The following is an 11,742-nucleotide window of genomic DNA, read 5'->3' on the forward strand; positions in this document are numbered from 1 at the left end:
ATTTTAATCAACCTTGGAGTTTCATTTATAACACAAAATAAGACTTAATTTTACCAATAAGATATAAAATAAGCACAGTTTCATGCATGGTGACACTTCTTTATCATTTTCTCTTAATTTCATTTAATTCTAATAATCTATATATTTTAATTAAATTCTAATAATAGTAATATTAAAATTGGCCCATATATATATATATATATAATTTTAATCAACCTTGGAGTTTCATTTATAACACAAAATAAGACTTAATTTTCCTCATGAGTCGCATAAAATAATCAATCTCTAATTTCAGTGTTACAGCTAATTTAAGACATAACACATTATTATGATTTAATAATTTTTTTATGATTTAATAAAGTGTTTTTTTTATTTTACATTTTAATATTTAATTTATTTTTGGTGTTTTGTTTTGAAAAAGAAAAAAAAATACAACGGATCTCTAATTTCAATGTTTAAATTAATTATATAAACATCATTGACATTTTTGTCCAGTCAAGCACTCTTTAGATTGAGAATACTCCTCCCCCTAAATTATAAATATTAAAGCAGTATCAACTTTATTTCCAATTTACTTCCACTAATGTTCTTTGCTTTTGTCATGAGTTTGGTTTTTCAGGGCTGTTACAGAAACTAAAGACTTTCAGAAAATCAATATGTATTAAATAAGATATATTCCGCTCCAGTGTCTCAGACAGGAAGCTCAGATGCGGTCGGATGAGATGGTGGGGTAAATGGAAAAGCTGGATATTCCACACATGTTTTTATTTCGTGCCATGCGGATGAAGCCGTTTTCACCCCACGCCGTTCCCCAGCTGAGACACAGAGAGACAGAATTATTGACCTAAAATCATAATTTCACATTTTCAACATTAGAGGTCATTAGAGCTCACACTAAAATACAGCGACTTAACAGCTACTGAAGTTTTTTTTTACAGCAACATTATTATATAAATATAAACTAGTATATTTATAAAAATTATGAATATTATAATACAATAATTAATAATAATATTTATAAAAAAAAGATAAATATATTACATTTATATTTATACAAATATGAATATTATAATTAAATAATTATTCATAATAATGATTCGTAATAATGGTAAAATAATTATAATATTAAAATAACCTTTTAAAACCTGACAAAATGCCTGTTCTAAAGTCATAACTGTCACATAGTATTTTTTTTATCAAGTGAAAATCAACCTGTTTTTCACCAGCCAGTAATCTTGTCCATTTTCTGAGCCGTAACCCACAACTAGAACCGCATGATTGATCAGTCCAGAGCTGCACTTCGGATCGCTGTAGATTCCTGAACACACATATGTATCATTTGGGAGAACTGAAAGCAGATAGACAGGTGTGTGTGATGTATTATATATGTCTCACCGCTTCTGTACCTGTGGAAGGAAGCAAGTTTGGCGTTGACACCGACGGACACAGGTCCAATGTTAGCAAGGGCATACTGCAGCGCTGCCTCATTGTAACGCGGAAGAATCCGGAAACCTGAGCAATATCCGACTCTTCCCGTCACAGAGTATCGACAGGCACCTTGCTGCAAACATCACCACAACATCACAACAACATTACAACATCACAACATTACAACGATATAACAACATTGTCACTACAACGCCACTGTCACAACAATGTCACTACAACGCCACGTCACTACAACGCCACTGTCACAACAATGTCAGTACAATGCCCTGTCAGTACAACGCCACTGTCACTACAATGTCAGTACAACGCCATGTCAGTACAATGCCACTGTCACTACAATGCCACGTCACTACAACACCACGTCACTACAACACCACTATCACAACAAAGTCACTACAACGCCACGTCACTACAACGCCACTGTCACAACAACGTCAGTACAACGCCACTGTCACTACAACGTCACTACAACGCCACTGTCACAACAATGTCAGTACAACGCCACTGTCACTACAATGTCACTACAACGCCACTGTCACAACAATGTCATTACAATGCCACGTCACTACAATGCCACTGTCACAACAATGTCAGTACAACGCCATGTCAGACAACGCCACTGTCACTACAATGCCACGTCACTACAACGCCACATCACTACAACGTCACTACAATGCCACTGTCACAACAATGTCACTACAATGCCACGTCACTACAATGCCACTACAGCCACGTCACTACGCCACTACAACGCCACTGTCACAACAATGTCACTACAACGCCACTACAATGCCACTGTCGCAACAATGTCACTACAACGCCACGTCACTACAACGCCACTACAATGTCACTACAATGCCATGTCCACGTCACTACAACGCCACTGTCACAACAATGTCAGTACAACGCCATGTCAGACAACGCCACTGTCACTACAATGCCACGTCACTACAACGCCACATCACTACAACGTCACTACAATGCCACTGTCACAACAATGTCACTACAATGCCACGTCACTACAATGCCACTACAACGTCACTACAACGCCCCTACAACGCCACTGTCACAACAATGTCACTACAACGCCACGTCACTACGCCACTACAACGCCACTGTCACAACAATGTCACTACAACGCCACGTCACTACAACGCCACTACAATGTCACTACAATGCCATGTCACTACAATGCCACGTCACTACAACGCCACGTCACTACAACAATACAATACAACAACATTACAACATCACAACATTACAACGACATAAAAACAATGTCACTACAATGCCACGTCACTACAACGCCACTGTCACAAGTCACTACAACGCCACGTCACTACAACGCCACTACAAAGCCACTGTCACAACAATGTCCCTACAACGCCACTACAACGCCACTGTCACTACAACGCCACTACAATGTCACTACAACGCCACTGTCACAACAATGTCACTACAACGCCACGTCACTACAACGCCACTGTCACAACAATGTCACTACAACGCCACGTCACTACAACGCCACTGTCACAACAATGTCACTACAACGCCACGTCACTACAACGCCACTGTCACAACAATGTCACTACAACGCCACGTCACTACAACGCCACTGTCACAACAATGTCAGTACAACGCCACTGTCACTACAATGTCACTACAACGCCACTGTCACAACAAGGTATATTTATTCAATGTGATCCACCAGCCGAATAAAAAACAAAGCCTTCAAGCAAAAGTCACTCTCCTCATGTCAATTTCAACAGCTAAATGACAACGAATGGTTCCGCTTTTGAGATGAATCGCTTTGTTTTCCATCAACGAAAGCCATGAATAGATAAGTTCGAGGAAAAGTGAGCGAGTTCAAGAGTTTAGGAAATTACAGCTCAGGGCTGTCTCATAACGTGTGGATTTAGTGGAAGCCTGAGTCGATCGGGCCCCTGTGCTCAGGAATAAAAAGTTCTATCTTGATGAGGACAATCAATCATGCTGATGTTAAGTGTTTTTGCTGCCGCTGAGACAACGGAAACTAATTGTTTAACGGATCATTCCGTGCATCATCTGGGAGCCGCTGTGACCTGCATTACAAACCCTGCGCATTTGCCAACAATTAAACTTCTACCTAGAATATCTACCTCTCTGATCTCTTTGATCTTCGAGCCTCCTTTGCCAATGAGTGAACCGCACTGACTGGCGGGGAAGACGAGGCGCACTGTCACAGGAGGCCTGCTTGTCACGGTGCTGTTTATCATAGATGCCAGGATATCCTGAAAGAGATGCATATGCATCAGAAAGAAGCTCAATTCAGCTCGTGTCAAGTCAGTGTCATTTTTTCATAAAAACAAGTTTATAAGGGAGAAAAACTTGCAGGAATACAAGTTGACAGTTTTTTTAAATGAAATAAAATACTGACTAGGTAATGCTGTGTTATATAAAAATGTAAAAAAAAAAATTTATATATATATTTATATATAAATTATATATTTTCTTTTTAATATTACACACCACAGCAAATTACCTAGTGTGTATTTAGCCAAAGAAAACTATGATACTGTGTATATATATATATATATATAATTTTAATCAACCTTGGAGTTTCATTTATAACACAAAATAAGACTTAATTTTCCTCATGAGTCGCATAAAATAATCAATCTCTAATTTCAGTGTTACAGCTAATTTAAGACATAACACATTATTATGATTTAATAATTTTTTTATGATTTAATAAAGTGTTTTTTTTATTTTACATTTTAATATTTAATTTATTTTTGGTGTTTTGTTTTGAAAAAGAAAAAAAAATACAACGGATCTCTAATTTCAATGTTTAAATTAATTATATAAACATCATTGACATTTTTGTCCAGTCAAGCACTCTTTAGATTGAGAATACTCCTCCCCCTAAATTATAAATATTAAAGCAGTATCAACTTTATTTCCAATTTACTTCCACTAATGTTCTTTGCTTTTGTCATGAGTTTGGTTTTTCAGGGCTGTTACAGAAACTAAAGACTTTCAGAAAATCAATATGTATTAAATAAGATATATTCCGCTCCAGTGTCTCAGACAGGAAGCTCAGATGCGGTCGGATGAGATGGTGGGGTAAATGGAAAAGCTGGATATTCCACACATGTTTTTATTTCGTGCCATGCGGATGAAGCCGTTTTCACCCCACGCCGTTCCCCAGCTGAGACACAGAGAGACAGAATTATTGACCTAAAATCATAATTTCACATTTTCAACATTAGAGGTCATTAGAGCTCACACTAAAATACAGCGACTTAACAGCTACTGAAGTTTTTTTTTACAGCAACATTATTATATAAATATAAACTAGTATATTTATAAAAATTATGAATATTATAATACAATAATTAATAATAATATTTATAAAAAAAAGATAAATATATTACATTTATATTTATACAAATATGAATATTATAATTAAATAATTATTCATAATAATGATTCGTAATAATGGTAAAATAATTATAATATTAAAATAACCTTTTAAAACCTGACAAAATGCCTGTTCTAAAGTCATAACTGTCACATAGTATTTTTTTTATCAAGTGAAAATCAACCTGTTTTTCACCAGCCAGTAATCTTGTCCATTTTCTGAGCCGTAACCCACAACTAGAACCGCATGATTGATCAGTCCAGAGCTGCACTTCGGATCGCTGTAGATTCCTGAACACACATATGTATCATTTGGGAGAACTGAAAGCAGATAGACAGGTGTGTGTGATGTATTATATATGTCTCACCGCTTCTGTACCTGTGGAAGGAAGCAAGTTTGGCGTTGACACCGACGGACACAGGTCCAATGTTAGCAAGGGCATACTGCAGCGCTGCCTCATTGTAACGCGGAAGAATCCGGAAACCTGAGCAATATCCGACTCTTCCCGTCACAGAGTATCGACAGGCACCTTGCTGCAAACATCACCACAACATCACAACAACATTACAACATCACAACATTACAACGATATAACAACATTGTCACTACAACGCCACTGTCACAACAATGTCACTACAATGCCACGTCACTACAACGCCACGTCACTACAACAATACAATACAACAACATTACAACATCACAACATTACAACGACATAAAAACAATGTCACTACAATGCCACGTCACTACAACGCCACTACAATGTCACTACAATGCCATGTCACTACAATGCCACATCACTACAACGCCACTACAATGTCACTACAACGCCACTGTCACAACAATGTCACTACAACATTATTTATTTTAATTTGACATTTAGTTTATTAATGATTATTTATGATTGATTATTTTTAGTGAATTTTTATTTTGATTGTTTTTCTTTAAGAAGTATTTATTTCAATTTTACATTTTTATGATTTAATTGTTTTTAGTACGTTTTTTATTTTTAAATTATATATTTTAATTTTACATTTTTAATATTTAATTTTTTAGTGTGTTGTATTTTCACTGTTTTGATTTAGTTGATTTTTACTAAGAGTATTATGTAGATGTTTTTTATTTATTTAATATTTGTTAAATTTAATTGATTTACTTATTTTCTTGGTAAGTGTTTTATTCTAAAATGATTTACTTTTGTAGTGAAGCTGAAGGCTCGTTGGGTGTTGTGTTAACGTTCTGCAGTACCTTGTGTTCATACGGGTAGAAGGTGTTAGAGTCGATGCCGTTGTTCTGGATGATGTAGAGAAAGGCTCGGCTCAGATATCCTCCTCTGCGTACTCACACTGCAGTCCAGCAGGTTCAGCGGACTCAAGGGGACCAGAGAACCTGTTCTCCTCTTCATCTGACCCTCCAGAGCACCGACGGCACTAAACGCCCAGCACGAGCCACACGGGCCCTGAAACTACACACACACATGCGCACACACACACGCACACACACACACACACACGCACGCACGAGCGGCTCAGACTCTTGCAGTGGTTTCTATCTCAGGGATTTACTCTCTTCTGCTTAGTGAGTTTCTATGATCCAGTAATTGAGTGTGTTTGGTTCCCGCTCGACTTCTGCCTCGTTCTGCTCTCCTCCATCTCTCACACATTAGCCATTACATCTGAGGCATTAAGTCCTGTTTGATTCGTTTCGTACTGGATCATATGTGGAGAGTAATCTCTCAGACACACACACGTTGAACTTAAGCTGGGGGTCTGATCACATGCGCCGGCCCTGTTGTGTTTATTTTCTCTGGCACCTTTTGCACACACACTTGATAACACAGACACTCACACACACACACACACACACACACTCGATAACACAGACACTCTCACACACACACACACACACACACACAATAACACAGACACGCACACACACACACTCACACTCACACACACACGTCCAGTTGACTCGCGGTGGCAGGGGCTGGTGTAATGGAGGCAGGAACGTTACGTTGACACCGGGAAAATCTTCCTCCAGTAAACCATTCAACCGATTGACCTCATCTGCAGTCTAAACAAACACACACACACAACGCAATTCATCTGACCTTTGAGACATAAGAAAATATGTAGTGTAAAAATGAAAGATACAGTATTGTTTACTTGAGATGTAAAATGACACAAGACGTCAAACTGATCAAAATTAAGTGAGTTTGTGCTTGAGAAAAAATCTGCTAAAAATGTTTTCTCTTTAAATCAAATGTATTTTTCTTAACACACTGGCAGGTATTTTTTACAAACTCACTTAATTTTGATAAATTTAACTTCATTATGTAAATGTATCTTGATTTATTTTTTTTTAATTAACTTTAAAATTATAATAATTTTATAAGAGTTATTTTGAAATAATTAATTTGAGTATTTTTTTACATTTAGTATTTTAAGGATTATTTTAATTTGACATTTTAGTATTTAATTAAATATACTTTTCAGCCAAAATTATAATTTCTGCCAATGTGAGATTAGTCTCTTTTTTTTAAATTGTTTTATTTTACTCATGCAAGACCATTTCCTGTCCCAACGAAATTTCAAAAACTGCTTGCCAAATTCACATTTAAATAATATATTTCAAATCAGCAACAAAATCTAACTCTACCATAGCTTTAAAAAGCATATATTTCAGGTCAGCATGAACAGTTTCTATGGTAACACTCTCTAACAGCAGTGCAGTGACATGATTGGCTCATTTATTTAGGAGGCGGGGCTTCCTTTGGCCATATTTGGTGTCTGATTTCCTCATGAAGCGTCTCTGTATGCAGTCTGTGGTTACACTGGCAGAGTAATAAGGAATGATTGTGTTTGTAAAGTACCATGTCGCTGAGCTGATTCAGTCCCAGTGTGTATGAGTGCAGACTGACGGCCGTCTCTTCATTATGTGTCACGATATCCAGAAGATTCTGCTCCTAAACGCCTCTCCTGTGACGCTCCTCTCTCTAGAACACAACACACACACACACACACACACACACAATGTACACAAAACACACACACACTGACTGATGCATATGCACACAAATCCACACAACACTGTCGCAATCTGGCTTTATGCAACTTCTAACCAGTCACCGGTTGCTGAAAAGTGTTTTTGAGGAAGAACTAGACACAGGATTTAACATAGTTCGCCACAAGACACTACAAACAAAACTTAGTTTTATTCCTATCTCTATTCTGAAGGTGTTTACTGAGGGGTTTGTTCATATATCATTCACTCTGATTTATACAACATTACAAATATGGTAATATCTGTTAGTTTACATATTTAAAACTAGATATCAACAAGCAGAATTACATTTTCTATTTTGTAAACACTGATATCTGAAATAATCAGCATTTGTTGCTTTTGGGCGGACAGAAACTCTGAAGTCTTCACACATTTCCCCTCGTTGCTTTTATTGTGTTATCTCTGAACTCAAGAAGCAAGGCGTTTCGGTGTTCAAGAGACGCTGCTTTTCATAAGAAGAACTTAGAAATAATCCAAAAATAGTCAGTAAAGATGCATAAGAAATAAAAATAACAATAAAACGTAAACATGCATTAAAAATGACTTTAAAATGTTTTAAAAGAGAGATAAAAAAAGAAACCGAGTGAGCTGTGGTTGGTCGCTTCGCCTGTCAATCAGACGCTCTCTTCCTGTCTGAGTGGGCGGTTCTTCGCAGGTCTGTGTTAGTGCACAACATACAACAGCTGGCTTTACTTGACCATTACAGTTCTCAGAACAGATTAGACCGGACCAATCACAGTCGTGCGACCTTGCGTTTTATTTAATCATTTCACAGCACCACTTGAGCTGATTGTGTCTGCATTCCAGGAGCAATCCTCAGCGCTTATGGGTTTAAATGATCATGTTTTAATGGGAAATAATATGAGGTGATATTTGAGCGTCACAAACCCCATTCTGCTGATCTCAGTTCAGTGGGTCAAACGGCAAACAGACCGACCCACAGAGACAGATTAATAGTGTGTGTGTGTGTGTGTGTGTACCTGGTATTTATCACGTTATGGGGACCAAATGTCCCCACAAGGATAGTAATACTAGTAAATTTTGACCTTGTGGGGACATTTTTGAGGTCCCCATGAGGAAACAAGCTTTTTCTGTAGGTCTTGTTGTGTTGAGATTTCCAGGCCATCCACTGATCACTCAGATGACTGATCTCTGAACAGACCAGCGACACACACACACGCACACACTCAGGTTTGTTTTTGTGAAAAGTGGGGACATCCCATAGGCGTAATGGTTTTTCTACTGTACAGACCGTATATTCTATTGCCCTACACCAACCATACCCCTAAACCTACCCCTCACAGGAAACTTTGTGCTATTTCAGATTTTCAATACACTACATTCTGTGTGATTTATAAGCGTTTTGAAAAGTGGGGACATGGGGTAATGTCCTGAAAAGTCACCTTCTCCTTGTAATACCTATGTCATACCCTTGTCATTATACAAATTTATGTCCTCATTTGTCACAAAATCGCGCACACGCACACGCACACACACACACACACTCTCACATGCACACACACACACACACTGCATGAAAAGAGCTGTACACGGTCCAGTAAACTCCTGTACACACTGCAGATTTTCAGACAAATCTGGGAGTATTACTGGCCAGATACGAAAATCCCATGGGTCCATATACTGTATTACTGGCCAGATACGAAAATACCATGGGTCCATATACTGCCATATATATACTGATCCAGATGTATGTTACTGAGGTATTCTTCCATGCAACAGCCATTCGTTGCCATGGTAATCCACTAAATGAAGGGGGCGTTCACACCTTTGTGGCACAGTGCCCTCCCCTTTTGGTCATTCATGTTAAACAGGATTGGTTGATTTGAAAGTAAACCCACCCCTAAACCAGACAGCTATTGGACCACTGAGCACACAGACTTTCCTCAAAAGTCATTTTCAGTGCTTCAGCTGCCTTTCCGGAGTGAAACTATGAAAACTTCTTCCTCATAGCCTCATCATAATTCCTGCAAGATACCTAAAAGACATAAAATGTGTTTAAATATAAATATTTAATTGGATAGGCGAAACAATACAAAAATGGATAATAAAACATGTCTGTAGCTGCTGGTGTCTTCAAGAAGTGAGACTTAAGATCAGGTCTAACACAAAGTCTTAGCCGGGAGTGTATGTGAATGAGAGTGAGAGTGAGTGTGTGTGTGTGTCACCTTTATTTTTTATATAGCGCTTTTAACAATACAGATTGTGTCAAAGCAACCGAACAGCATTAATTAGGAAAATAGTGTGTCAATAATGCAAAATGACAATAGTAAACACTCATTTTTCAGTTAAAAGCATCATTGAATTCAGTGATGTCCTCATCCAGCTCAGTTCAGTTTAAATAGTATCTTTGCAATCAAGTCAACGATATCGCCGGAAATGAAGTGTCCCCAACTAAGCAAGCCAGAGGCGACAGCGGCAAGGAACCAAAACTCCATCGGTGACAGAATGGAGAAAAAACCTTGGGAGAAACCAGGCTCAGTCGGGGGGCCAGTTCTCCTCTGGCCAGACAAAACCAGCAGTTCAATTTCAGGCTAGCAAAGTCACATTGTGCAGAGGAATCATCTGGTTCCTGTGGTCTTGTCCCGGTGGTCGTCTGAGACAAGGTCTTTACAGGGGAATAACATCTGTATCTGGGGCTCATCTAGTTGTCCTGGTCTCCGCTGTCTTTCAGGGCTGTAAAGGTCCTTTCTAGGTGCTGATCCACCATCTGGTCTGAATACGTACTGGATCCGGGTGACTGCAGTGACCATCTGATCTGGATACAGACTGGATCTGGTGGCAACGGTGACCTCGGAATAAGAGAGAAACAGACTAATATTAGCGTAGATGCCATTCTTCTAACGATGTAGCAAGTACATCGGGTGTTATGGGAAGTGTTCCCGGTTCCGGTTGACCTAATTAATGCAGCCTAAAAATCCTTTAACGGATTTGAATATTAGAAGCGTATTAGTGTGTTATGTGTAAGCCAGGTTGAAGAGATGGGTCTTTAATCTAGATTTAAACTGACAGAGTGTGTCTGCCTCCCGAACAATGTTAGGTAGGTTATTCCAGAGTTTGGGCGCTAAATAGGAAAAGGATCTGCCGCCCGCAGTTGATTTTGATATTCTAGGTATTATCAAATGGCCAGAGTTTTGAGAACGCAGCGGACGTGGAGGACTATAATGTAACAAGAGCTCGTTCAAATACTGAGGTGCTAAACCATTCAGGGCTTTATAAGTAATTAGCAAGATTTTAAAATCTATACGATGTTTAATAGGGAGCCAGTGCAGTGTTGACAGAACCGGGCTAATATGGTCATACTTCCTGGTTCTAGTAAGAACTCTAGCTGCTGCATTTTGGACCAGCTGGAGTTTGTTTATTAAGCGTGCAGAACAACCACCCAATAAAGCATTCGGGTGGGTGCGTGAGTGTGTGTGAGTGTGAGTGTGTGTGTAGAGAGAGAGTTTACTTCATTTTTATTTACTGTAACTTTAATGAATACCTTCATTCTGTCGATGATGACACTGATCTTTCTCTCAGAAAGGCGTCACATTAAGACCTCAATTTCTCCATCTGATTTATTTATTTATGAATGCAGTGTTAAATCCGCAGATTTGTCTTCCACCCGCGGCTGAACTAATGCGCGATGTTGGCTCGAATCCACGCTCGTGTTCTCGTAAATAAATCCGCCCGCACGCACATGGACGCGATGAAGCGAGAGAGAGAGAGAGTGTGTGTGTGTGTGTGTGTGAGAGAGAGTGTGTGTGTGTGTGTGAGTGTGCGTGAGTGTGTGTGTGTGCGTGTGAGTGTGCGTGCGTGCGTGCGTG

General features: G+C 38.7%; 1 protein-coding gene and 1 pseudogene across 1 annotated transcript; both read right to left on the reverse strand.

Annotated features, from left to right (window-relative positions):
- Positions 1 to 554: 554 nt before the first annotated feature.
- LOC107744217 (cathepsin K-like) lies at positions 555 to 1,570 on the reverse strand (the record flags this gene model as incomplete). Its single annotated transcript, XM_016557742.1, has 3 exons — positions 555 to 815; positions 1,213 to 1,318; positions 1,396 to 1,570. Coding segments are annotated over 3 exons (393 nt in total), but the record flags the coding sequence as incomplete, so codon positions are not given.
- Positions 1,571 to 4,378: 2,808 nt separating this feature from the next.
- On the reverse strand, positions 4,379 to 9,086 carry LOC107744218 (cathepsin S-like; annotated as a pseudogene).
- Between the last annotated feature and the right edge of the window lie 2,656 nt (positions 9,087 to 11,742).

Source organism: Sinocyclocheilus rhinocerous, unplaced genomic scaffold, assembly GCF_001515625.1.
Source record: "Sinocyclocheilus rhinocerous isolate Xijiao unplaced genomic scaffold, SAMN03320098_v1.1 scaffold618, whole genome shotgun sequence".
Taxonomy (NCBI): domain Eukaryota; kingdom Metazoa; phylum Chordata; class Actinopteri; order Cypriniformes; family Cyprinidae; genus Sinocyclocheilus; species Sinocyclocheilus rhinocerous.